The following is a 27750-nucleotide window of genomic DNA, read 5'->3' as shown; positions in this document are numbered from 1 at the left end:
ATTATTAACGCTAAAACCCCATTTATTTACATTGTTGTGGTTGTGTCCTACTGTTCCTAATTCTGATTTATGTGTGTTTATTTTTGCTCCTGATGCTGCACTGTACGTTTTGAAATGTTCTAATATTCTGTCAATAGATTCCCCTGATTTAACTGTGATGGTGATGTCGTCTGAATACTGGGTTATTTTAACTGTCCTGTTTGCTGGTGTGCGTATTCCTAAAATGTGTTTGTCTTTTAAAATTGCTTGTGCCAGTGGTTCTATTGATATGCTATAGAGCAGGGCTGACAGAGGGCAGCCCTGCCGTACTGATCTCCCTATCCTGAAACTGTCTGTTAAAAACCCATTACATTTAATTACACTGCGAGCATCTCTGTACAATATTTTCACCCAATCAATAAACACCTCACCATAACCCATTTTCCTTAACACTTTAAACAAGAAATCGTGCTCCACCCTATCAAAAGCTTTTTCCAGATCTATTGTGAGCAGGTGGCCCCCCTGTACCTTCATCTCTCTAACTGTGTCTCTGATTGTGTGTATTGTATCCTGTATATCTCTGTTTGGAATGCTGTATGCTTGATTTGTGCTAATTACTTGATTTAAGGTTTGTTTTAGTCTATTCGCCAGGGTTTTTGTAAGGATTTTGTAATCTGTATTGAGGAGGCTTATTGGTCTGTAATTGCTTATGTTATTTCTATCTCCTTTTTTCTTATATATTAAAGTTATAATACCTTTTGTAAGTGACTGTGGTGTCTGTTTACTGTCCTGGATGGCTTGATAGAGGTCCAGCAACAGGGGGGCCATCTGCTCACTGAAAGCCATGTAGAAGTCGGCAGTTAGGCCGTCACTCCCTGGACTTTTGTTTCGATTTAAGTTTTTAATTGCATTTTCTATTTCTTTTATTGTTAATTTGCTATCACACCATGTTTTGTCATTCTCGCTTATCTCTCTGTCTATGTGGGCAATTATTTCTTCTGTTTTCGCATTTTCGCTGCCTTCTTCTTTGAACAGGTTGGCGTAATATTCTGTTATGATTTCAAGTATTTTTATTTTGTCTTTGTGAGAGTTATTGTCTTTATCTTTCAGCTCTTCTATTATGGTTTTACTTTGTTTTTGTTTTTCCATTCCTAAGAAAAAAGCTGAGCATTTTTCCCCTTCAACTATATTTTGAAATCTGCATCTGATTGCTGCCCCTTTGCACTTTACCCTTTCTAAAATATTTAATTGGTTTTTATATAATTCAAACATTCCACAGTCTCTATTTCTTTGTTGATCCAGTAATATCAGTTCTTCTTCCAGTTTCTTTCTTATGTTTTGTTCTTCCTGTTTTTCTTTCCATCTTTTCTCTTTGCTATAATTAATACTTGCTCTTTTGATTCTTTCCTTTATACTATCCCATTTTTTTATATGATTGTTATCTAATTGCATTTCTATTCTTGCATAATTAAGTAGTTTTTTTAATTTTTTTGATATATGCTGGATCAGCCAAGAGACTGGAGTTGAGGCACCAGGTGCCTCCTCCCCTGATTTCACCCATTGTCCCCAGCTGACACTCTATTGTGGCGTGGTCACTCCATGAATTAAACGTGTATGTTACTTTATTAATTTCTTTGATCATATCCGCTGCAGCCAGACAAAGATCTATTCTAGACTGTCTAAGCTTCCCTTTGACCACCTGCCTCCGGGAGAATTCCCTTTTTAGTTGGTTTTGTATTCTCCATACATCTAATAGATTATAGTTGCTCATTAAATTATATAGTGTGGTTCTGCTAGTATCATTTTTATAAACGTTATTTATTGAGATATCAGATTGAGATAGTACAGTATTAAAATCCCCTATAATTATCGTTCTATTATTTATCCATCTCCCTAAATTGTTAAATAATTCTTTCCTCTCCTTTTCGCAGTTATTGGCATAAATATTAATTATTCTAAAGATACTATTGTTTACTGTAATATCTATAATTAATATTCTACCTTTATTATCCTTATATGTTAATACGCTTCTTTCTATAATAACAGAATTTATTAGTGTGGCTATTCCACATGACTTATTAGTGCCATTATTATAATACATTTTCCCTTTATATGTCTTCGCTGCGGCTTTGGAGGTGTCCTCATCCCATCTAATCTCTTGGAGGCAAAGCACATCGCAGGCTGGATTACTTAGTATATTGTTCATCCTGCCACAAGTGCGGAGACCATTGACATTTAGGGAGTGCAGCAGCAGCATTGGTATAAAACAAGAGAGGAGTTTTAGACGCCCGATTTGTTCATTGTTCTTTTTTCCTTCTTCCTTTTTTTTGTTCTGGAGGTTGTGTTAGAGTTGTGCTGCTTTCTGATGCTCTGTATGGTGGCGACGTCCATCTCCGAGTCACTGTCCGATTTCCCCCGCTGACAGAGAACCTGGGAGGAGGTTAAGGCCGGCGCTCTGAGGGGTGCGGCTGCCGCCTGCTGCAGGTCACTCAGGGTCTCCCCCACTTCCATTGATTCCAGGGCTGAAGATGGCTCCGGCCCCTCTGCGGGCCCGTCGCCACTCCTGCCCCTTCCTCCCTCTCGGGGTCCTGAGCCTAAGCTCAGCCCCTCTCCACTCTCCCCCAGCTTTGTGGCCAGGCACTGTGCATCTTTTGGGGGGCTCGGAGCCCTCCTCCGGGGGAGACCCTCTCTGCCAGCCCCTTCAACGGTGCCGCTGCCCCCCTCACCAGCCTCTTCAGCTTCCTCCTCCTCCTCCTCCTCACTCATGTCCTCCGCCTCTGTTGACAGAGCCTCCGACCCGGACCCCGCCACCACATCAGATTCACTATAATTGCAACTGCAAGCTTCCATCAGGTTGCAGCACACCTCACATTTTTTGTATTTTTTTTGTTGTCTGCTGCACTCCCTTGCATAGTGTCCCTGGACTCCACACTTGTGGCAGGAGAACTCTGGGCACTCTCTCAGGATGTGTCCTGGCTGGAGGCACATCCTGCAGACTTTTGTTTGTCTGTCGTGGATAACTCTAAAGTATTCAGGCCCCATTGCTGTTTCAAATCTAACTGAGTAAGGTAAAGATTGAACTTGATCAGTAAATTTTACTTTTAAGAATCTTGTTCCATCAGCTACTTGTGTGCCCGGCCACATCCTCCTAATTGCGGATGCGGCCCACACACCCCACCCCTCAAGCTTCTGCATGATTTCCTCGTCAGAGATATAAGCAGGCAAATTTAGAAAAGACACCATCAGCTCATCGTTACACAGGTCTTTAACTAGAATCCTGGTGTTACCTATTTTGAATCCGTCTAGAAGCCGCTCCTTCCCCTTGGCATGAGACATCGTTATCTCATGGCACCGGTGGCTCTGCAGGCAATAAGCCCCCCACACAGAGCACGAATAGCTCTCATTAGTTCCAGGACCGGGACCTCGTCCTGTCCGGTCACTTTGAGGCTCGCAGTCAGGTTGTGATCGTAGGTGATTCATACTGCCTGCTTCATCTTGTCCTGTTGCTGTTGTCTCTCTCCGGCTGCTCTCCTGTTTCTCTCTCTCTCTCTACACTTCTCCGCTGCGACTCCCGGGGCTCCATGGAGTCCAGGCTTGGTCCGCTCTCCTCTGGTCTCCCTCACTGCTCCTCCGGTCTCACTCCTCCGACCTCTGCCTGTCACAGCTGACAGTGCTGCTCGCAGCTCTTCCTCCTCTCTCTCTCCTCTTGCTGACGTGTCCGCTGTTGAATCAGCTGTTCCCGAGTTCTGCACTCTACCCTGTTTCTCCAAGCTCTTCCTTTTAGCTCTCTGTTCTTTTGTTTCAACTGTGTTCCATTCATTTGCTTCTTCCATTTCGTCTCGCCCTGAAAAGTAAGATGTAATGAAAAGAAGAAACTGAGTAAAAAAAGTTAGAAATAATCAGAGGTCCGTGATCCTCTCTCGCGTAGTTGCTGGTTGCGGCGTACCTGGCTCATGCGTGTTCAGTAAGATAGACCTCTCACCAACTGCACCAGTGAACGTGGGGTGGGGATACAGACCCTGCTTCGGGTAGGGGGCATGAAAGTATAGAGGGTGCAGGAGGTGGAGGCAATACAAGCTGCATTAGTAGATTCAGCAACTAAACTCACCTAAACAGTCCTATACTCAAACAACACCAACACTCCAACACAGGCCAGCTCACCTGTACTAACCGCATGGTGTCAAAGAGGCACAAACACAAAAGGAACTATCTCAAGCAGCACCACTGTCAACTACTCTAACCTCTAACCAATTGCACCAGTGAAAGCGGGGTGGGGATACAGACCCTGGCTTGGGTAGGGGGGGAGAAATGGAAGAGATGGAGATAAAAGTAGGGATGGGATACAGACCCTGGTTCGGGTAGGGGGCATGGAAGTATAGAGGGTGCAGGAGGTGGAGGCAATACAAGCTACACTAGCAGATTCAGCAACTACACTCATCTAAACAATCCGATATACAAGTTAAATCAACACACCAACACAGGCCAACTCACCTGGACTAACCGCATGGTGGCAAAGAGTCTCAAACAGGCCACACCCTCCACTTAAATACACTTCCCCTTCCTGGATTTCTTCCTCTGCTTCACCCTAGAGTCTGTCTATCTTAAGAGCTCCCCCTGCTGGGCCCCCAGCTACTATTACCTCTTCTAGCCCAAATCCACTGACTAGATCTGCCCTCTTTTGTCCACAAAGTGAAAAAGCTTACAGCACCTGGTATTCCCAGGCGGTCTCCCATCCAAGTACTAACCAGGCCCGACCCTCTTCAGGATGTTCACTCACTCATTTGTCTTTAATTCAACTCTTTTTCCTCTGTTTTTATGCTCACATTGTGAAAATTACAAGATAGTATAAGAGAGTTGCACTTTTTTCATGTGATCAGTGCTGTGTCCAAAAGTGCAACAATGCTCCAAATAAATAAAATGTTATAAATGTTATAAATGTTCTGTGACATGAGAGCAACAATGCCCCAAATAAATAAAATGTTATAAATGTTCTGTGACATGAGAGCAACAATGCCCTCTTTTGTCCACAAAGTGAAAAAGCTTACAGCACCTGGTATTCCCAGGCGGTCTCCCATCCAAGTACTAACCAGGCCCGACCCTGCTTAGCTTCCGAGATCGGACGAGATCGGGCGTGTTCAGGGTGGTATGGCCGTAAGCAACAACACAGCACACAAAAACCACCTTTATACGTGATTTCAACCAAAATGTGCATTTCAAAAAGCTTTCATTTCCATCTGCTTTGCTTCTGTATTACTTTCAAGTCACTCGCTGTGTTCTTCAGGATGTTCACTCACTCACTCATTTGTCTTTAATTCAACTCTTTTTCCTCTGTTTTTATGCTCATATTGTGAAAGTTACAAGACAGTATAAGAGAATTTATACTTTTTTCATGTGATCAGTGCTGTGTCCAAAAGTGCAACAATGCTCCAAATAAATAAAATGTTATGTTCTGTGACATGAGAGCAACAATGCCCTCTTTTGTCCACAAAGTGAAAAAGCTTACAGCACCTGGTATTCCCAGGCGGTCTCCCATCCAAGTACTAACCAGGCCCGACCCTGCTTAGCTTCCGAGATCAGACGAGATCGGGCGTGTTCAGGGTGGTATGGCCGTAAGCAACAACACAGCACACAAAAACCACCTTTATATGTGATTTCAACCAAAATGTGCATTTCAAAAAGCTTTCATTTCCATCTGCTTTGCTTCTGTATTACTTTCAAGTCACTCGCTGTGTTCTTCAGGATGTTCACTCACTCACTCATTTGTCTTTAATTCAACTCTTTTTCCTCTGTTTTTATGCTCATATTGTGAAAGTTACAAGACAGTATAAGAGAATTGCACTTTTTTCATGTGATCAGTGCTGTGTCCAAAAGTGCAACAATGCTCCAAATAAATAAAATGTTATAAATGTTATAAATGTTCTGTGACATGAGAGCAACAATGCTCCAAATAAATAAAATGTTATGTTCTGTGACATGAGAGCAACAATGCCCTCTTTTGTCCACAAAGTGAAAAAGCTTACAGCACCTGGTATTCCCAGGCGGTCTCCCATCCAAGTACTAACCAGGCCCGACCCTGCTTAGCTTCCGAGATCGGACGTGTTGCAGGAAGGACCCAAATGCAGGAGCCGGAAATCCAGGTATGCGATGGTGAACACACTGAAAACAGGACTTAAGTACACAGTGGTAAACAAGACACAGGTGATCCACATCAGGGCATCAGGGCTCAGGAGGCGGTGACACAGGGACAGGAACTAAAGACGGCAGCGGCGGCGGCCCAGCCGGAACAGGAGCGGGAGGTCCGCCGCAGTTGTTCCTCCAGTACGTGCAACGCGGACGACAGCCGATCCACCGCTGCCATACACGCCTCCTGAACAGCTACCTGGCAGGAGGGCTTGACACCCAAAAAGTCGAGTTCCGGGAGCTGGGGAACAGCAGGCAGAACGGGCAGCCGCACGGTCCCCAGAGCAAGCACAGACTCCGCTGGGTCCATTGCTGGTCGGATCATTGTGTCACAGCGGGAGAAAACGCGCCGCGAGCGCGTTGCAGGAAGGACCCAAATGCAGGAGCCGGAAAACCAGGTATGCGATGGGGAACACACTTTAATAACGAAAGGACAAGGCAGGAACAAAACGACAGGGCAAGGACAAAATGACAAACAACAACAATGATCCGACCAGGACAAGACTGAAAACAGGACTTAAGTACACAGTGGTAAACAAGACACAGGTGATCCACATCAGGGCAGGGAAGACAATCAACGTGGGACACAACCAGGAAGTAACATAACCGGGAACACGAAGGGACCAGGACTACAAAATAAAACAGGAAGTGACATGGACAGAACACTAACCCCAGCTTTAACCCAAAACCTGACAGAATTAAAGTATATGTCACTTTATTAATTTCTTTAATAATATCAGCTGCCGCCAGACACAGGTCTATTCTAGACTGTCTGAGTTTCCCTTTGACCACCTGCTTCCTGGAGAATTCCCTTTTTAGTTGATTTTGTATTCTCCATACATCTAATAGGTTATAATTACTCATTAAATTATATAATGTGGTTCTACTTGTATCATTTTATATACGTTGTTTATTGAGATATCAGATTTGGATAAGACGGTATTAAAATCTCCTATGATTATTGTTCTATTATTTATCCATCTCCCTAATTTGTTAAACAGTTCTTTCCTCTCCTTTTCACAGTTATTGGCATAAATATTAATTATTCTAAAGGTACTATTGTTTTAGAAGAATTTAGGGCCCATTGCGGCAGCTCACAGGTTCCCAAAAGGTGATTAATTTTTGACAGTATTAGAGCATTAACTACAATTACCTTTCCTTTCAAAGACAGCCCCCTACTCTTCCATAAATTGAAAACATTTTTTATTTTCCCTATAACTTCCCTCCACCCTCTGTCCCTATCCTCACCCTCGTGCCCCCCCTATATACACCCCCGGTATCTTTCTGCCCCCATTATTAACACTAAAACCCCATTTATTTACGATGTTGTGACCTAAAGTTCCTAATTCTGATTTATGTGTGTTTATTTTTGCTCCTGATGCTGCACTGTAAGTTTTGAAACGTTCTAATATTCTGTCAATAGATTCCCCTGATTTAACTGTGATGGTGATGTCGTCTGAATACTGGGTTATTTTGACTGTCCTGTTTGCTGGTGTGCGTATTCCTAAAATGTGTTTCTTTTAAAATTGCTTGTGCCAAAGGTTCTATTGATATGCTATAGAGCAGGGGTGACAGAGGGCAGCCCTGCCTTACTGATCTTCCTATCCTGAAACTGTCTGTTAAAAACCCATTACATTTAATTACACTACGAGCATCTCTGTACAATATTTTCACCCAGTCAAACACCTCACCGTAACCCATTTTCCTTAACACTTTCAACAAGAATTCATGCTCCACCCTATCAAAAGCTTTTTCCAAATCTATTATGAGCAGATGACCCCCCCTGTACCTTCATCGCTCTAACTGTGTCTCTGATTGTGTGTATTGTATCCTGTATATCTCTGTTTGGAATGCTGTATGCTTGATTTGTGCTGATTACTTGATTTGGGGTTTGTTTTAATCTATTTTCCAAAGTTTTTGTGAGGATTTTGTAATCTGTATTGAGGAGACTTATTGGTCTGTAGTTGCTTATGTCATTTTTGTCTCCTTTTTTCTTATACATTAAAGTTATAATACCTTTTTGTAAGCGATTGTGGTGTCTGTTTACTGTCTTGGATGGCTTGATAAAGGTCCAGCAACAGAGGGGCCATCTGCTCACTGACAGTCATGTAGAAGTCGGCAGTTAGGCCGTCACTCCCTGGACTTGTTTTTGTTTAGATTTTTGATTGCGTTTTCTATTTCTTTTATTGTTAGTTTGCTATCACACCATGATTTATCATCCTTACTTATCTCCCTGTCTATGTGGGAGATTATTCCTTCCGTTTTCTTTTCGCTGCCTCTTTCTTTGAACAGATTCTCGTAGTATTCTGTTATGATTAAGTATTTTTATCTTGTCTTTATCTTTCAGCTCTTCTATTATGGTTTTATTTTTGCTTTTGTTTTTCTAGCCCCAAGAAAAAAGCTGAAAATTTTTCCCCTTCAATTATATTTTGGAATCTACATGTAATTGCTGCCTCTTTGCACTTTTCCCTTTCTATATTATTTAATTGATTTTTATATATTTCATACATTCCACAGTCTCTGTATTTCTTTGGTGATCTAGTAATATCAGTTCTTCTAGTTTCTTTCTGATGTTTTGTTCTTCCTGTTTTTCTTTCCATATTTTCTCTTTGCTAAAATTAATACTTGCTCTTTTAATTCTTTCCTTTATACTACCCCATTTTTCTATATGATTATCCTCCTAATTGCAGATGCGGCCGACACACTCCACCCCTCAAGCTTCTGCAAGATTTCCTCGTCAGAGATATAAGCAGGCAGATTTAGAAAACACACCATCAGTTCATCATTACACAGGTCTTTAACTAGAATCCTGGTGTTACCTATTTTAAACCCATCTAGGAGCCGCTCCTTCCCCTTGGCTTGAGACATCGTTATCTCATGGCACCGGTGGCTCTGCAGGCAATAAGCCCCCCACACAGAGCACGAATAGCTCTCATTAGTTCCAGGACCGGGACCTCGTCCTGTCCGGTCACTTTGAGGCTCGCAGTCAGGTTGTGATCGTAGGTGATTCCTACTGCCTGCTTCATCTTGTCCTGTTGCTGTTGTCTCTCTCCGGCTGCTCTCCTGTTTTTCTCTCTCTCTCTCTACACTTCTCCGCTGCGACTCCCGGGGCTCCATGGAGTCCAGGCTTGGTCCGCTCTCCTCTGGTCTCCCTCACTGCTCCTCCGGTCTCACTCCTCCGACCTCTGCCTGTCACAGCTGACAGTGCTGCTCGCAGCTCTTCCTCCTCTCTCTCTCCTCTTGCTGACGTGTCCGCTGTTGAATCAGCTGTTCCCGAGTTCTGCACTCTACCCTGTTTCTCCAAGCTCTTCCTTTTAGCTCTCTGTTCTTTTGTTTCAACTATGTTCCATTCATTTGCTTCTTCCATTTCGTCTCGCCCTGAAAAGTAAGATGTAATGAAAAGAAGAAACAGAGGAAAAAAGTTAGAAATAATCAGAGGTCCGTAATCCTTTCTGTTCTCGCTCGCGCAGTTGCTGGTTGAGGCGTACCTGGCTCATGCGTGTTCAGTAAGATAGACCTCTCACCAACTGCACCAGTGAACGCGGGGTGGGGATACAGACCCTGGTTCGGGTAGGGGGCATGGAAGCATAGAGGGTGCAGGAGGTGGAGGCAATACAAGCTGCATTAGTAGATTCAGCAACTAAACTCACCTAAACAGTCCTATACTCAAACAACACCAACACTCCAACACAGGCCAGCTCACCTGCACTAACCGCATGGTGTCAAAGAGGCACAAACACAAAAGGAACTATCTCAAGCAGCACCACTGTCAACTACTCTAACCTCTAACCAATTGCACCAGTGAAAGCGGGGTGGGGATACAGACCCTGGTTCGGGAAGGGGGGAGAAATGGAAGAGATGGAGATAAAAGTAGGGATGGGATACAGACCCTGGTTCGGGTAGGGGGCATGGAAGTATAGAGGGTGCAGGAGGTGGAGGCAATACAAGCTACACTAGCAGATTCAGCAACTACACTCATCTAAACAATCCGATATACAAGTTAAATCAACACACCAACACAGGCCAACTCACCTGGACTAACCGCATGGTGGCAAAGAGTCTCAAACAGGCCACACCCTCCACTTAAATAAACTTCCCCTTCCTGGATTTCTTTCTCTGCTTCACCCTAGAGTCTGTCTATCTTAAGAGCTCCCCCTGCTGGGCCCCCAGCTACTATTACCTCTTCTATCCCAAATCCACTGACTAGATCTGCCCTCTTTTGTCCACAAAGTGAAAAAGCTTACAGCACCTGGTATTCCCAGGCGGTCTCCCATCCAAGTACTAACCAGGCCCGACCCTGCTTAGCTTCCGAGATCAGACGAGATTGGGCGTGTTCAGGGTGGTATGGCCGTAAGCAACAACACAGCACACAAAAACCACCTTTATACGTGATTTCAACCAAAATGTGCATTTCAAAAAGCTTTAATTTCCATCTGCTTTGCTTCTGTATTACCTTCAAGTCACTTGCTGTGTTCTTCAGGATGTTCACTCACTCACTTATTTGTCTTTAATTCAACTCTTTTTCCTCTGTTTTTATGCTCACATTGTGAAAATTACAAGATAGTATAAGAGAATTTACACTTTTTTCATGTGATCATTGCTGTGTCCAAAAGTGCAACAATGCTCCAAATAAATAAAATGTTATAATTTGTTCTGTGACCTGAGAGCAACAATGCCCTCTTTTGTCCACAAAGTGAAAAAGCTTACAGCACCTGGTATTCCCAGGCGGTCTCCCATCCAAGTACTAACCAGGCCCGACCCTGCTTAGTTTCCAAGATCAGACGAGATCGGGCGTGTTCAGGGTGGTATGGCCGTAAGCAACAACACAGCACACAAAAAACACCTTTATACGTGATTTCAACCAAAATGTGCATTTCAAAAAGCTTTCATTTCCATCTGCTTTGCTTCTGTATTACCTTCAAGTCCCTTGCTGTGTTCTTCATAATGTTCACTCACTCATTTGTCTTTAATTCAACTCTTTTTCCTCTGTTTTTATGCTCACATTGTGAAAATTACAAGATAGTATAAGAGAATTTATACTTTTTTCATGTGATCAGTGCTGTGTCCAAAAGTGTAAAAATGCTCCAAATAAATAAAATTTTATAATTTGTTCTGTGACATGAGAGCAACAATGCCCTCTGTTGTCCACAAAGTGAAAAAGCTTACAGCACCTGGTATTCCCAGGCGGTCTCCCATCCAAGTACTAACCAGGCCCGACCCTGCTTAGCTTCCGAGATCGGACGAGATCGGGCGTGTTCAGGGTGGTATGGCCGTAAGCAACAACACAGCACACAAAAACCACCTTTATACGTGATTTCAACCAAAATGTGCATTTCAAAAAGCTTTCATTTCCACCTGCTTTGCTTCTGTATTACTTTCAAGTCACTTGCTGTGTTCTTCAGGATGTTCACTCACTTATTTGTCTTTTATTCAACTGTTTCCTCTTTGATTCTGTATTACTTTCACATGACTTGCCACTTCACGTAATTGCCTACCAAAGCTTCGCATATGCATAATTTCCGTCTTCACTCATCTCAAATGATATGCTACATTTTATATTTCTTTTTTTTTCCCAATAAAGTCAATAGAATTTAATTTTTTTTCAGTCGCCGTCAAACACGAGGACAACGGTTCACTCGGAAGTGCTCCCAAACTCTAGGGGGCAGTAATCGTCGACCTTGTATCATCCGGGTAATTACAACATTGCGCTTGTTGAACGTTTGCGTATATTCCGACGTAGGCCTCCTTTGTGTTAACCAGAGTTAGTACGTACGCACGTCGTATCTACTCTTTGTGATTTCCCCTGATGTGCGCTCATCGTGTGGCCGCCGTCGTCCGTCGTGCTTTATGAAGACAACCCAACGCAGACGTGAATCGAGAAAAGCTTCCATAATCTCATGAGAGTGATGATGTGGTAGACGCCGGTGTCCGAAATAAGTTTTTCTTCACCGTTGAGAAATTCAAGTGGGATTGGAGCCAGCTCGGTGTGTGGTGTTTCCTTTTTTTCATTGCTTAACATTTAGCCGTTAGCCGCTGTGCTAACCTTAGCAGCGGGCCAGCTTGCCGCTTCTTCCTCCACGTTTGGCCTAATCAGAAAGTACACTGAAAACTTCCGCCAGTTTCCATACAAGTTCATTATATGACCCATTAGGCGTTTAAATATATCGTTTATAATTTAATCCAGATAACTGGGTGACGAGTGAACTGAGACTGTTGTTAAACTTAAGTCGAATGGCTATTATTGTGCCGATCAGGAAGCCATGTTAAGACTGCAGATCATGGGCACATCGATAGTGTGCAGTTTAATTTGTTGAATTTATGTTTATCTGTTTATCTGAAAACATTGCTTACTTTGTCGAGTTTATGTGTGCACATTCTGAAGTATTGATCACAGCTTGTAAGCATGCCATTAGCCTGCAGTAATTGTGCCAACAAACAAGGAATTTGACTCCGGTTAAAATTTCCCTCAGCATACAATCATTCTAAATAGGAAATATATCCAAAAAGAAAATTAAAAGTCAGAAATGTTAAATTTGAATGTTAATCATACATTACGTTAAATATTGATTTAACACTGCAGATTGAATAGCTCAATGTGTTCATGAGCATATGACCTGAATGAAATAAAACTGTTATTTCACAGCCATGTTCCTAAGTGATGTGGAGTTTAATGGGGGGGGGGACACCCACATACACGTATTATTTTTATTTATTTTTTGTGCCCATTGTCAAGTTGTTGTCAAAAATGTACAGACAAAAACGAATTAAACAACATTAAAATAATTTGGTTGTTTTTGTTCTCAGTGGTGAAACGCCATGGCAGCTACCTTCCCCTACCGAGGTGTCCCTGCGGGGATGCCACCAGGGGTGCCTCCTTCTGCACCGGTCCCAGATTACATGTCCGAAGAAAAACTACAAGAGAAAGGTATGATGGTTTACTTTAAATGTATTGCATTCATGGCATAAAAGCTGCAGCGATTGCTGATCAATGAAAATTATTCACTTGGTTCTGTTAAATGTCTTTCAACTCTACAGCAAGAAAATGGCAGCAGCTGCAGGCAAAGCGCTACTCAGAAAAGAGAAAGTTTGGCTTTGTGGATGCACAGAAGGAAGACATGCCACCTGAGCATGTTCGCAAAATTATTAGAGACCATGGAGACATGACAAACAGAAAATTTCGCCATGACAAGAGGGTCTATCTTGGGTAAAAATTAAACCTTATTTCTCCATTTTGACTTTCAGTTAATCACAATTATAAATGCTATAGTTTAATCTGTCGCCTACCTTTTGTTGAATAGTGCCCTCAAGTACATGCCCCATGCTGTGCTGAAGTTGCTGGAGAACATGCCAATGCCTTGGGAACAGATCAGAGATGTGCCTGTTCTCTACCACATCACTGGAGCCATTTCCTTTGTGAATGAAATTCCCTGGGTCATAGAGCCAGTCTACATTGCCCAGTGGGGGTAAGTGTGTTGTGGTGAATGATGCGAAGCACTAGTACAATTTCTTTATCGTGCATTTGGTGTTAGAGTAATGGATTCATTTACATTTAAACAGTATTTCTAATCTTTATTGCTTTTCCTCATCTCAGCACCATGTGGATCATGATGCGACGTGAAAAAAGAGATCGACGCCACTTCAAGCGAATGCGCTTTCCACCCTTTGATGATGAGGAGCCACCACTTGACTACGCTGACAACATCCTTGATGTGGAGCCACTGGAGGCCATTCAGATGGAACTGGACCCTGAGGAGGACGGTTCAGTCGTGGAATGGTTCTATGAACATCAGCCCCTCAAAGATACTGCGAAGTAAGACCATTATCTTTAAAGATAAGCATTAAGTTTTAATGGTGCTTGCAGATTCACGCAACACTCCATTTGTGCTCTCCTTAGGTATGTGAATGGCACCACCTACCGGCGCTGGCAGTTCACATTGCCCATGATGTCCACATTGTACCGTCTGGCCAATCAGCTGTTGACAGATCTGGTGGATTTCAATTACTTTTATCTGTTTGACCTCAAGGCTTTCTTCACTTCTAAGGCCCTAAATATGGCCATCCCTGGTGGACCTAAGTTTGAGCCACTGGTCCGTGACATCAACCTTCAGTAAGGATCAATTGCTTTAAATTATAAATCTATACACTTCATTCTGGCCATTTCTGTGGTAGTTGGAGACCACTTGGCATGAACATCACCATTGCGAATCCTTCTTTCTTTATAATCATTTACATAAGAATTTGGTGGACGTATGAATAGATCCAGGATGATTTGTTCTTTAGCTGATTTTTGTTTGTCTCACAGGGACGAAGACTGGAATGAGTTCAATGACATCAACAAAATCATCATCCGGCAGCCCATCAGGACAGAGTACAAAATTGCTTTCCCCTACCTGTACAACAACTTGCCACATCACGTCCACCTCACTTGGTATGTAGTAAACAAATGTTTTCTTGAAAAAGCATGTAATTGGAAAGTCATTAAAATGAAAGTAGTCGGAAATGTGGAATGTCCCTGCTCAGCTTGTTCGTAAATCATAAGATAACACCTTTTCTGTTAATTGAAGTAGGTCAATACTCATGTTTTTACCTCCGCAGGTACCACACACCAAATGTGGTGTTTATCAAGACAGAGGATCCGGATCTTCCTGCGTTCTACTTTGACCCGCTGATCAACCCGATTTCACACAGACATTCTGTCAAAGTAAGTGCAGCTAATAACTCAAAGAGGGAAAACAATGTTTTGAAAAGATGTCCTCTTACAAAGGCGCACTTGCATTGGTCTGCATGCCTGTGCGTAAGAACAAGAGGAACATTAAAATGAGTGGTGGTTCTACTGGCTGCAAGTGCAGTTGGCCTCTCACAACTCAGATATTGTTTTCATAATTAACCAGTCCACACTCACATCTCTCCCCCCCCCCCCCCCCCCCTCCCTTGCACAGAGCCAGGAGCCTCTGCCAGATGACGATGAGGAGTTTGAGCTCCCTGAGTACGTGGAGCCCTTCCTCAAAGAGACCCCACTCTATACAGACAACACAGCCAATGGCATTGCTCTACTGTGGGCACCAAGACCCTTCAACCTCAGATCAGGCCGTACAAGGCGTGCCATTGATATCCCTCTGATTAAGAACTGGTGAGTAAATGGCAAACCTGTTGGAGCAAAAGTCATGTGTCTTAATTTACAGTGATTAATGTATCTCTGTAATGTTGGCTTAGTGTCTCAGACGTGAAGCTAAAAGACTTATCATCTTTTGATGAACAGTCAAGGCCACCAGGTATTGAATTATGGGTTAGGATGAGTATATTGCGGGCTGTTGGTGTATATACCCAAATAGCAGGCATCCAATACTTCTCAGCCATGGGAAAAGTGAAAATGAACTCAACTACAGGAAGTTGGCATGGATGACATTTTAGAAATTACTCACAATTGACCAGGGGGTTTTAAAAATACTTTTAACAGGCACAAAATCACCAGACTTTCTGACCTAAGATGTTCGACTATTTTACAGGTACCGTGAGCACTGCCCTGCAGGACAGCCAGTGAAAGTACGCGTATCATATCAGAAGCTGCTCAAGTACTATGTGCTGAATGCTCTGAAACACAGACCCCCAAAAGCCCAGAAGAAGAGGTGAGGATCTTTTTTTTTTTTTTGAAGTGAAGCTGTTTTCTGTGAATCATGAAGTTGTTTCCTTTAAAGATCTCCCTTTTGTCTTTCAGGTACCTGTTCCGCTCCTTCAAAGCCACCAAGTTCTTTCAGTCCACCAAGCTGGACTGGGTGGAGGTTGGTCTACAAGTTTGCAGACAGGGCTACAATATGCTCAATCTTCTTATCCATCGTAAGAATCTCAACTACCTGCATCTCGACTACAACTTCAACTTGAAGCCTGTCAAGACACTGACCACAAAGGTTAGATCCAGAGCACACCCATCTCTTAGTTAGCAAATTTTCTGTAATAGCATAACCAGCGTTACTTCATTTGCTCTTTCTTTTGTCCCATAGGAGCGAAAGAAGTCCAGATTCGGCAATGCTTTCCATCTGTGCAGAGAGGTTCTGCGTCTCAGTAAGCTGGTGGTGGACAGTCATGTGCAGTACAGACTGGGAAATGTTGATGCTTTCCAGGTTAGTTCAATTCCATGCTTCAAACAGTACTCTTATTTCACTTGCAGGAAGTTGCACTTGAATGTTTTATTCATCTTTTCCTCTTGGAAAATTTAGACAAGACAAGAAAAAAAGGCAAGTTGTAATTTCACAAGGCAAGAATACAGGTCCACTATTCAGAGTACATTTCAAGGATGCACTTTGATTATTTGTAAGGTTTTGGGCAATATTTTGCTTTTCTGCCTTTTTTTAGTGTTCTCACTGTTTCAGTACTTGTTAGACATTAATTTGTGGTAATTTTACACTGTAATTTCAAGCAATGCTGCTCTCTTAACCCTGTTTTCTCTAGTTGGCTGATGGACTGCAGTACATCTTTGCTCATGTGGGTCAGCTGACAGGAATGTACCGCTACAAGTACAAGTTGATGAGACAAATCCGCATGTGCAAAGACCTGAAGCATCTCATCTATTACCGGTTCAACACTGTAAGTGCACACACGTTGTGGTCAATTGTTCACAATCTGGCCAACTATTGTTAAATATCAAAGATTTTAAGTTCATTGTCTGTAGGAAAAGAAAAAAACTGAGAATCAAGTCACATAGCTTGTAACTAAAGACTTGATTCTTTAGGCCTTACCATGTGTGCATGTTGGTTTGGTCAGGGTCCAGTGGGCAAAGGTCCTGGTTGTGGCTTCTGGGCTCCTGGCTGGAGAGTGTGGCTCTTCTTCATGAGAGGCATCACTCCGCTGTTGGAGAGGTGGCTGGGGAATCTGTTGGCCAGGCAGTTTGAAGGTACAGAAACACTTTTAAAAAATTTTTATATTTTTTAACAAATCATATAATGTAACACCAGTCAAATAGAATTGGTGTTGCATTATATGATTGAAACTACACCAGTTTGACTTTTTTTTTTTTATAATTATTATTTCAACAGGACGTCACTCTAAGGGTGTTGCCAAAACGGTGACCAAACAGCGAGTAGAATCTCACTTTGACCTTGAGTTGCGTGCTGCAGTGATGCATGACATCCTGGACATGATGCCTGAGGGTATCAAACAGAACAAGGCCAGGACCATCTTGCAGCACCTGAGTGAGTCCTGGAGGTGCTGGAAGGCCAACATCCCCTGGAAGGTCAGTGCATGGCAAAACCTCACCGTGGTGTATTGTTAAAGACAAAAGTAATCAGTTTTTCAAGGGTTTGATCATTTTAGATTGTAGTTTGTCTGACTCTCCAGTGTCTCTAGAAAACTATTGAAAAGTATCAGTGTTCAAGTCATGGTAAATATTAACACGTTTCAGGTGCCAGGCCTACCCACCCCAATTGAGAACATGATCCTGCGTTACGTGAAGGCCAAAGCTGACTGGTGGACCAACACTGCCCACTACAACCGTGAGCGAATCCGTCGTGGAGCCACTGTGGACAAAACGGTGTGCAAGAAGAACCTGGGCAGGCTGACCCGTCTGTACTTGAAAGCTGAGCAGGAGAGACAGCACAACTACCTGAAGGTGATACAGAATCTCATATTTGTGATTTACATAGTGAGCTATGCAATAGTATGCTATGTGTGATTACATTACAGTGATTTTTGCTTGCCTTCACTAAATCAGACAACATTGTATTTAGTAGTAACGGTCTATTAAGTTTGGCTGCAAAAGACTGGAGCTTGACATTTAATCAAAGAAAAGAAAATGTAATTTCTTCAAAAAATTTCCGGTGAAAGACTGATTGAATTCCTCTTACAAAGGCGCACTTGCATTGGTCTGCTTGCCTGTGCGTAAGAACTGGAGGAACATTAAATTGAATGAGTGGCTCTTTATTTATCACTAGCTGTAACTACAGCTTTATCGCCACCATTCAGACATCCAGCATCTGTATTTACCATTTTTTTACAGAAACTAATTAATTTTTTTAATGAAGTGTATGTATCCTTACTACAGGATGGTCCCTACATCACTGCTGAAGAAGCAGTAGCCATTTACACCACCACTGTGCACTGGCTGGAGAGTCGGCGGTTCTCCCCGATCCCCTTCCCCCCTCTGTCCTACAAACATGACACCAAACTCCTCATCCTGGCTTTGGAGAGGCTTAAGGAAGCATACAGGTGAGAGATTTACAAAATTTGATCAGTAAATGTTTATTCATATTTGGTAACAGAACTGCTGGAACACGTATATTGTTTTCTAAATGATAATCATTAATCAATGTTATGTATCTTCTAGTGTAAAGTCTCGTCTGAACCAGAGCCAGAGGGAAGAGCTGGGGTTGATAGAACAGGCTTATGACAATCCTCATGAGGCCCTGTCCAGGATCAAACGTCACCTGCTCACACAGAGAGCCTTCAAAGAGGTCAGGACCAAGATATGCCAAGTTTTTCTTTCTTTTTTTTCTTTCCCCCATTGTTTTAAAATGAATTTTCTGCTGTTAAGCCCATTTTGGAATTGGCAACAAAGATGGACTGAAAATGTAAAGCTCTTGTATATTCCTTATGTCACTTTGTGAACATATTAATTTTCTTTGAGCTTTTTAATGATGTTACACAGATAACCTACCATTTAGATTTTTATTCAATCCAGCAATGCCTTGATTTTTGCAGGTGGGTATTGAATTCATGGACCTGTACAGCCATCTGGTGCCAGTGTATGATGTGGAGCCTCTGGAGAAGATCACTGATGCCTACCTTGACCAATACTTGTGGTATGAGGCAGACAAGAGACGACTGTTCCCACCCTGGATCAAACCTGCCGACACAGAACCACCACCACTTCTGGTCTACAAGTGGTGCCAAGGTCAGGCCTGATTTGTTGATTCAGAGTTGTCGTATTGCAAACGGTCATAATTTGTAATATCTTTTATGCGTTAAAGTAGAATTAAACATCCAAATTCTTTTTAATAACATGGCCTTTGGTTTATTATCAGGCATCAACAACTTGCAGGATGTGTGGGAGACTGCAGAGGGAGAGTGCAATGTGATGCTGGAGTCCCGCTATGAGAAGATGTATGAAAAGATTGATCTGACATTGCTCAACAGGCTGCTGCGTCTTATTGTCGACCACAACATTGCTGATTACATGACAGCCAAGAACAATGTGGTCATCAACTACAAAGTAAATGCATTAATTGATTTTTAGATATTCATTTGTTTGTTATCTTCATTTATGAGAACGCTTTAGTTGATGGCAATGGAGTCCAAATAGCTTTTGTCTATTACTTCTCTAGGACATGAACCACACCAACTCCTATGGCATCATCAGGGGGCTCCAGTTTGCCTCATTCATTGTTCAGTACTATGGCCTCGTGATGGACCTTCTGGTGTTAGGTTTGCACCGTGCCAGTGAAATGGCTGGGCCTCCCCAGATGCCCAATGACTTCCTCAGTTTCCAAGATACAGCCACCGAGAGCGCCCACCCGATCCGCCTGTACTGTCGCTACATTGATCGCATCCACATCTTCTTCAGGTTTGATTCCCCAAAAAAATGAGACAACCCTCTTTAAACTAACTTTTTATCAGTTTAAAAGACTGAGAACTAGTTAATCAATTACCTTTTTCTCTTCCAGGTTCTCTGCTGATGAGGCCAGGGATCTAATTCAGAGGTATCTGACAGAGCACCCAGATCCCAACAATGAGAATATTGTGGGCTACAACAACAAGAAGTGCTGGCCTCGTGATGCTCGCATGAGACTGATGAAGCATGATGTCAACCTGTGAGTTACACCTCAAGATGGTGTTCCATCAACTTGTTCCAGTTTGCTGTAATAATACATTTTATACTGTGTTCATTTCTATACTTATTTAACTGAAAATTTTTAAATTTTCTACTTATAGTGGACGGGCAGTATTCTGGGACATCAAAAATCGCCTGCCCAGGTCTGTGACAACTGTCCAGTGGGAGAACAGCTTTGTGTCAGTCTACAGCAAAGATAACCCCAACCTTCTCTTCAATATGTGTGGCTTTGAGTGCCGCATCCTCCCCAAGTGCCGCACCAGCTATGAGGAGTTCACTCACAAGGATGGTGTCTGGAACCTGCAGAATGAGGTGAGGAACTGAAGCTCCTAGTGAAACACAACAGGCACACGTGTTGTTCATACTGATAAATTATTCTAGAGGTGGGCATTACATATTCTTGTTACCAAGTTCTGACATTGGATTTTCACTTGCAGGTAACTAAAGAGAGGACAGCACAATGTTTCCTGCGCGTAGATGATGAATCCATGCAGCGCTTCCACAACCGAGTGCGTCAGATCCTGATGGCCTCCGGATCCACCACATTCACAAAGGTAAGCAAATTACTTTAAATCAAAAAATAGAATCCTTCAATAAAAAAAGTAATTCTGGATAATTACTTTGTCAGAGCATTTCATCATGCCAAATTTTCACCTGCAGATCGTGAACAAATGGAACACAGCTTTGATCGGCCTGATGACATACTTCCGTGAGGCTGTGGTCAACACCCAAGAGCTCTTGGACCTGCTGGTGAAGTGTGAGAACAAGATCCAGACACGTATCAAGATTGGCCTGAATTCCAAAATGCCTAGCCGGTTTCCTCCCGTTGTCTTCTACACTCCCAAAGAACTGGGTGGTCTTGGCATGTTGTCCATGGGCCATGTACTCATCCCACAGTCAGACCTGCGGTAAGTCATATGGCTGATTTGTCTGTCCTTTGTCTGTCTGTCTTTACTTCTTATAAGTAGATATTTAGTTTGCTGTGGTGCCATGGCTACATGACATGATATTTCCCTCTCTTTACAAGGTGGTCCAAGCAGACAGATGTGGGCATCACCCACTTCAGGTCAGGAATGAGTCATGAAGAGGACCAGCTGATTCCTAACTTGTATCGTTACATTCAGCCATGGGAGAGCGAGTTCATTGACTCTCAGAGGGTCTGGGCCGAGTATGCTCTCAAGAGACAGGAGGCAATTGCCCAGAACAGGTAAGGCCTTTAATGGATTGCCTTGACAATGTAGTAAATTGAGGACATCTTCAAAGAACTATGATTTACATTGATTTTCTACATTCATTTAACAAGTGCTTGCTTTGAAGAAATGAGAGCTGAGACTAGATGAGTCATATTTTCTGTTTTAGGCGTCTCACCTTGGAAGATTTGGAGGATTCATGGGACAGAGGAATCCCCCGAATCAACACACTTTTCCAGAAGGACAGACACACACTGGCTTATGACAAAGGCTGGAGAGTCAGGACAGATTTCAAGCAGTACCAGGTATAACAGTTTGAGATAAAACTATGTTTCCTTAGTCGCTAGCTCATTATACTTGGTCAGCACTAAAAGATTGTTTTTATTTTAATAAGTAACAATATCTCTCCAAAATGTATGTTCTGTTTAACATTTTTTACACTGACATACACTCAAGTATTCAGCTTGTCTTTTTTATCTGTTGAATGCAGGTACTAAAGCAGAATCCATTCTGGTGGACCCACCAGAGACATGATGGCAAACTGTGGAACCTGAACAACTACCGCACAGACATGATTCAGGCTCTCGGTGGTGTGGAGGGCATCTTGGAACACACACTTTTCAAAGGCACTTATTTCCCCACCTGGGAGGGTCTCTTCTGGTGAGACCTCTTACACTGACATAACTGTGCATGTATTGGCCTACCTGGGGGTTTACCTGCAAACTGATTTGTTTTAAACATAATTAAGTTTGTTTTAACAGCATCAACTGTGTCTCTGGGCTTTAGGGAGAAGGCCAGTGGTTTTGAGGAGTCTATGAAATGGAAGAAACTGACCAATGCCCAGAGGTCTGGTCTCAACCAAATCCCCAACCGTCGTTTCACACTTTGGTGGTCACCCACCATCAACAGAGCCAATGTTAGTACAATCAGGAATATAAAAAATTGTCACCAGATTAAGAGTTTAAAAGTTCTGTACCCGCTTATAATTTGGTTTATCCCTCTTCTTTTAGGTGTATGTGGGTTTCCAGGTCCAACTTGATCTGACTGGAATCTTCATGCATGGAAAGATCCCCACACTGAAGATCTCTCTCATTCAGATCTTCAGGGCTCACTTGTGGCAGAAGATTCATGAGAGCATCGTCATGGATCTGTGTCAGGTAGGGTCCTTTCCTAATCCTGTTTTAGCCCTTCTTTTTTATCAACAGCGCAGAAGTTATACTGTCTTTGAACTTAAATTTAAGACATTGTGACTTAATCTACTCAAAATGTGACTACTGGTAAAAAAAATAAAATTTCCCCCCCTTTCAGGTGTTTGACCAGGAGCTGGATGCTCTGGAGATCGAAACAGTGCAGAAGGAGACCATTCATCCCAGGAAGTCCTACAAGATGAACTCATCGTGTGCTGACATCCTCCTCTTTGCATCATACAAGTGGAATGTCTCTCGACCATCTCTGCTTGCTGACTCTAAGTATGTCACTTTGAGCTCAGTTATTCAGTATATGATTAATTGTAGAAGAACTGTTGCATTTCTTTGTTTCAGCTCTCTTTCAGCTTTCTATTCCAAGTCATAATGAGAGTACTCTAAAGGTTAAATGTCTAGTCTCAGAAACTGTTCACCTCCTTACAGAGATGTGATGGACAGCACTACTACACAAAAGTACTGGATTGACATTCAGCTTCGCTGGGGTGACTACGACTCACATGACATCGAACGCTATGCCAGGGCCAAGTTCCTGGACTACACCACCGACAACATGAGTATCTACCCCTCCCCTACTGGGGTGCTCATTGCTATTGACCTGGCATACAACCTCCACAGGTTAGTATCATTTCAAGCATCGTAAATAAAAAAAAAAAAAGGCTACCACTACAGTGCAGGTTTTGACTGATCTGTATTATTCACTTCACATTTACTCGTTCATCACACGTATGTTGTGTAACAGCCTGTAAAACTTTCACACTTACTTCTGAAGTTGTCGCACACAACTGTCAACTAATTCACTATTCAAGTGGCATTGTTGCATAGAGTTACTGTGACCTTGCTGACTGTTTCTTGCATGTGGTTGGAGACGAAAGCAATGGAGAACAAAATGTTTTCAGTTTTGGACTTTGAATTTATTTGTTCTCCTTCTGTAGTGCTTATGGTAACTGGTTCCCCGGAAGCAAGCCACTGATCCAGCAGGCCATGGCCAAGATCATGAAGGCCAACCCTGCCTTGTATGTGCTCAGGGAGCGCATCCGCAAAGGTCTGCAGCTGTATTCTTCAGAGCCCACTGAGCCCTATCTGTCCTCTCAGAACTATGGTGAACTGTTCTCCAACCAGATCATCTGGTTTGTGGATGACACAAACGTCTACAGAGTAACCATCCACAAGGTGAAGCACAGCAGTTTTCACAGCAATAACTAAGTGAATTCTTGACGTCACAGTGCACTGTTTCTTTTTGTTATGACAGCATCTAACCATGGAATTGTCGAAACATGCTGCTTTGCCAAAGGAATATAAAACAATGAAACTAACTTGAGTTACATATTTGTTTGTTCTTGGGCTAACACTACAGACCTTTGAGGGTAACTTGACCACAAAGCCCATCAATGGAGCCATTTTCATCTTCAACCCCAGGACTGGTCAGCTCTTCCTCAAGATCATTCACACATCTGTGTGGGCTGGACAGAAACGTCTTGGACAGGTACCACAATGCTCTACAGCTTATTTTCATAATCAGTACTCTTTCTGTGTTTGCTTTGGATTGATTTCTCATTTTCCTGAGCGCTAACGCATACAACAGATATTTTTGTCTCAAATGTTGCAGCTAAATGGGTGATCACCAGATTACATGATTTATTCAAATGGATAGCATTGTAATAATGTGAGGGAGGCAATGGTAAATTCCTCTCCGAGTGTGTAATTTTAATCTTATGTCACTGTAGCTGGCCAAATGGAAGACAGCTGAAGAAGTGGCTGCCCTGATTCGCTCCCTCCCTGTGGAAGAACAGCCAAAACAGATCATTGTAACCAGGAAGGGTATGCTGGACCCTCTGGAGGTAAGCCTGTCATTCTAAGATCTGTTATAATTACAAACATTGATTTGCCATTTCTAAAAGTTGGTACTCCATCACTGTCCTTATCTGATGCCATTGTTTTTGTCTGCGCAGGTCCATTTGCTCGACTTCCCCAACATTGTCATCAAGGGCTCTGAGTTGCAGCTGCCCTTCCAGGCCTGTCTGAAGGTGGAGAAGTTTGGAGACCTGATCCTGAAGGCTACAGAGCCCCAGATGGTGCTTTTTAATCTGTATGATGACTGGCTGAAGACCATCTCATCATACACAGTGAGTTTGTCTCCCTATCACAAGAGACTCATCGATTCCAAATTCATTATGGTTTGCTTACTGTTGGGGATGCCAATTTATTCCTCTGTGTAATCAGTTTATTTGGTCCTCTGCTCCTTCTATAGGCCTTCTCCCGACTGATCTTGATTCTGAGAGCGCTCCATGTTAACAATGACCGTGCAAAGGTGATCCTGAAGCCAGACAAGACAACTATCACGGAGCCCCATCACATTTGGCCCACACTCACAGATGAGGAATGGATCAAGGTGGAAGTGCAACTCAAAGACCTCATTCTGGCAGATTATGGCAAAAAGAACAAGTAAGTGTTTGGGGGTGCTTTTCTTGAGTAAATAAAGTTTGCGGCGGAGACACTTACTGTCAATCTTTTGGGGCAGTTTTTATTAAGTAAGCTATTTATTTTCATTTCAGAGAAAAGAATAAACTCATCTTTGAGTTTAATAGCCAATGTTTCCTTTTGCTCCTTCCAGTGTGAACGTGGCTTCACTGACACAGTCTGAAATCCGTGACATCATCCTGGGTATGGAGATCTCTGCTCCATCACAGCAGCGCCAGCAAATTGCTGAGATTGAGAAACAGACCAAAGAGCAGTCACAGCTCACTGCCACACAAACCCGCACTGTCAACAAGCACGGTGATGAGATTATCACATCCACCACCTCCAACTATGAGACCCAGACCTTCTCCTCCAAAACTGAGTGGCGAGTGAGGTGAGCAGGCAATAAAACTTCAGTTTTAGAAAATTTTATTTTCCTCTCCTCCATGCCTTGCCGAACAGTGAACTTTGTTGAGCCCAGTTGACTTTATGATAACTTTCCTTCACTTGTCAGGGCCATTTCTGCTGCCAACCTGCATCTCCGAACCAACCACATCTATGTGTCGTCTGACGACATTAAGGAGACGGGTTACACCTACATCCTGCCCAAGAACGTCCTCAAGAAGTTCATCTGCATCTCAGATCTTCGAGCACAGGTACATGTATCCACAGTATTTACGTAATCATCAAATGTCACTATCTCTCTCAAACTATGCAGTTTGCATATTTCTGCAGGACCCCTCTTTAATCCATCTGCCAAATACAGAAACAAGTTGCATCTCTACATATAGTGTGTTCTAACTGTACACTGTGTTGTTCCAGATTGCAGGCTACCTGTATGGCACAAGCCCACCAGACAACCCCCAGGTAAAGGAGATCCGGTGTATTGTCATGGTGCCACAATGGGGTACACATCAGACTGTCCATCTTCCCAACCAGCTCCCCGGCCATGAATACCTTAAGGTAAGACACATGTAGCGTAAAATCACGTTACAGCTCATTAGTTGTACCAGCTCCTTTTTCTCACGTTGGAAGCGCTGTGGGTTTTGTATTTATTCATTTCACTTATGTCTTATACTTAAACAGGAAATGGAGCCCCTTGGTTGGATCCACACCCAGCCCAATGAGTCACCCCAGCTGTCCCCACAGGATGTCACTACCCATGCCAAGATCATGGCTGACAACCCTTCTTGGGATGGAGAGAAGACCATCATTATCACTTGCAGGTAGGTTTCATTAGAAGGTAGCTGTGGAGTAGAGATGAGTTTCCTGGAAAATCAATATTAAATTGATGTAAAGAAGAAGAAAAATAAGCAACTTTGCATTTAAAAATGTTTTTAGTGTTCAAAATACAGTTGTATAAAATTAACTGGTATGTGAATGCATTTTTCTCCTGATTTCTAGCTTCACCCCAGGCTCATGCACACTGACGGCCTACAAGCTGACACCGAGCGGCTACGAGTGGGGACGTCAGAACACGGACAAGGGCAACAACCCTAAAGGTTACCTGCCTTCCCACTATGAAAGAGTGCAGATGCTTCTCTCTGATCGCTTCCTGGGCTTCTTTATGGTGCCTGGCCAAGTCTCCTGGAACTACAACTTCATGGGTCAGTATACATTATCTTTTGTATTCTTTTCTATTAGATGTGATGTTCTGCATGTCATTCCTTTTCTTCCTACTTCCTGTCAGCTTGTCGTTTACTGTTGTTGGAAGAAAGCCATAAAAGTCCAATCTCAATACCATTTTGAAGTAGTCTTTTCGTTCTTTAGACAGACTTACAATATCTTGTCTTTTTAAATGTTTGAAGGATTATAAGAATGTAATTACATCTTATAATGCCCAATCCTCTTACACCATGCTGTTGAAAACATGCAGGACTGGCAGGAAAGGGGACTGTCTAAATTACCATTTTAACTTTTCTTGCAACAGGAGTGCGTCATGATCCTAATATGAAGTACGACCTGCAGCTGGCCAATCCAAAAGAGTTCTATCATGAGGTCCACCGTCCCTCACACTTCCTCAACTTTGCCTCACTGCAGGAGGGAGAGATCTACAATGCAGACCGTGAGGACATGTTTGGTTGAGTCTACACCATCAACATGTTTTGTAGATAGCTCTGCCAGCATCATGTGGGACCCAGTTCAGAACAGCCCTTGTAATATTTCTATTGAATACATAACTGATGTTTGGAAATTTTTATGTAAAGGCTTTAGGACCTCTTAGAAATCTGTTTTGTTTTTTTGTTTTTTTTTTTATTTTATTTTCTACGAATGCTGCCCCCCCCCTTCAATTTTGTCATATCTCTTCCCTCACCAAGGCTTCTTTAAATTAGTCTTGGATTTGTTTGGCTTCTGAAAAATGTAAGTGATTTGTGCATTTGTGTGTAGTGTCAGTACACAATATTTGATAATTGCCATTGTTCCAAAAAGGAGGAAGACTTACTTCCTCTCAGCTCTTTGAGAAATGAAAGTTGTATTTTCATGTCAGTAATGCCCTGTTACTATGCTGTATCATACATCTTATGACACTGTAGTTTGGGTTTAAATAAAGATCACCATTTTTTTATAAAGGTTTGTCGTGTGAAACTGTAACCTTCCTTCTTCTGAACGTGTATGTGGTGTAAACAGAAAATAAGTTAAATATTCACGTTATTTTTGGCAGTAGAGGGAACTTTGCTTTGGATTCCTTCCCTGTTCTGTAAAGCCAGAGGTCACCACGGGCCTCCAGTGTCACTCAGCCCGGTTTGCTCCTGAAGTACTGCGCCAGCCTGCTATAATGAAGTCCCTCTGCAGGACTCGCCTGGTCTCATAACTGCTTTGATTTTCTCGAATTGGTCGATATTTATCGGACAACCAGGAGGCCAACAACGTCGGCGCGGCTCTGCAGAGGAAGTTCAATGTTCACGCTCCGTTTCGCGCA

The 27750-nt window shown here is 42.7% G+C and overlaps 1 protein-coding gene and 5 non-coding genes across 6 annotated transcripts; 1 reads left to right on the top strand and 5 right to left on the bottom strand.

The window, feature by feature from the left end:
- Window positions 1-5017: 5017 nt before the first annotated feature.
- On the bottom strand, window positions 5018-5136 carry LOC115053682 (5S ribosomal RNA). The gene has a single exon (XR_003841498.1). It is a non-coding gene; the product is annotated as a 5S ribosomal RNA (ribosomal RNA).
- Window positions 5137-5475: 339 nt separating this feature from the next.
- On the bottom strand, window positions 5476-5594 carry LOC115053686 (5S ribosomal RNA). The gene has a single exon (XR_003841502.1). It is a non-coding gene; the product is annotated as a 5S ribosomal RNA (ribosomal RNA).
- A 4802-nt stretch (window positions 5595-10396) lies between these two features.
- Window positions 10397-10515, bottom strand: LOC115053707 (5S ribosomal RNA). Its single transcript, XR_003841522.1, has one exon. It is a non-coding gene; the product is annotated as a 5S ribosomal RNA (ribosomal RNA).
- A 344-nt stretch (window positions 10516-10859) lies between these two features.
- Window positions 10860-10978, bottom strand: LOC115053712 (5S ribosomal RNA). Its single transcript, XR_003841527.1, has one exon. It is a non-coding gene; the product is annotated as a 5S ribosomal RNA (ribosomal RNA).
- Window positions 10979-11318: 340 nt separating this feature from the next.
- Window positions 11319-11437, bottom strand: LOC115053639 (5S ribosomal RNA). The gene has a single exon (XR_003841469.1). It is a non-coding gene; the product is annotated as a 5S ribosomal RNA (ribosomal RNA).
- Window positions 11438-11990: 553 nt separating this feature from the next.
- Window positions 11991-27404, top strand: prpf8 (pre-mRNA processing factor 8). The gene is made up of 43 exons (XM_029516989.1): window positions 11991-12143; window positions 12964-13084; window positions 13195-13363; window positions 13458-13622; window positions 13751-13969; window positions 14054-14266; window positions 14462-14587; window positions 14755-14860; window positions 15099-15289; window positions 15666-15785; window positions 15875-16064; window positions 16158-16277; window positions 16606-16740; window positions 16918-17047; window positions 17190-17386; window positions 17555-17761; window positions 18194-18357; window positions 18476-18602; window positions 18850-19042; window positions 19173-19360; window positions 19473-19711; window positions 19812-19958; window positions 20080-20290; window positions 20416-20532; window positions 20639-20886; window positions 21006-21185; window positions 21338-21473; window positions 21659-21828; window positions 21955-22084; window positions 22179-22325; window positions 22477-22637; window positions 22797-22988; window positions 23306-23543; window positions 23728-23856; window positions 24098-24211; window positions 24323-24496; window positions 24622-24815; window positions 24985-25224; window positions 25345-25486; window positions 25653-25793; window positions 25917-26056; window positions 26235-26437; window positions 26761-27404. Exons 2-43 carry the CDS (start codon window positions 12976-12978, stop codon window positions 26913-26915), a joined length of 7017 nt encoding a protein of 2338 aa, XP_029372849.1. The 5' UTR covers window positions 11991-12143; window positions 12964-12975; the 3' UTR covers window positions 26916-27404.
- The last annotated feature ends 346 nt before the right edge of the window (window positions 27405-27750 follow it).

Source organism: Echeneis naucrates, chromosome 13 (genome assembly GCF_900963305.1).
Source record: "Echeneis naucrates chromosome 13, fEcheNa1.1, whole genome shotgun sequence".
Classification (NCBI taxonomy): Eukaryota; Metazoa; Chordata; class Actinopteri; order Carangiformes; family Echeneidae; genus Echeneis; species Echeneis naucrates.
The sequence above is the reverse complement of the archived record's forward strand: the minus strand, read 5'-3'. Positions and strand labels throughout refer to the sequence as shown.

Excerpts from the sequence above, each read along its gene's own strand:
- prpf8 (XM_029516989.1), top strand. The coding sequence starts at position 12,976 with ATGGCAGCTACCTTCCCCTACCGAGGTGTCCCTGCGGGGATGCCACCA. Across the intron at positions 21,474-21,658 it reads CAGATTTCAAGCAGTACCAG|GTACTAAAGCAGAATCCATT; the intron begins GTATAACAGTTT and ends TGTTGAATGCAG. Across the intron at positions 26,057-26,234 it reads ACCATCATTATCACTTGCAG|CTTCACCCCAGGCTCATGCA; the intron begins GTAGGTTTCATT and ends CCTGATTTCTAG.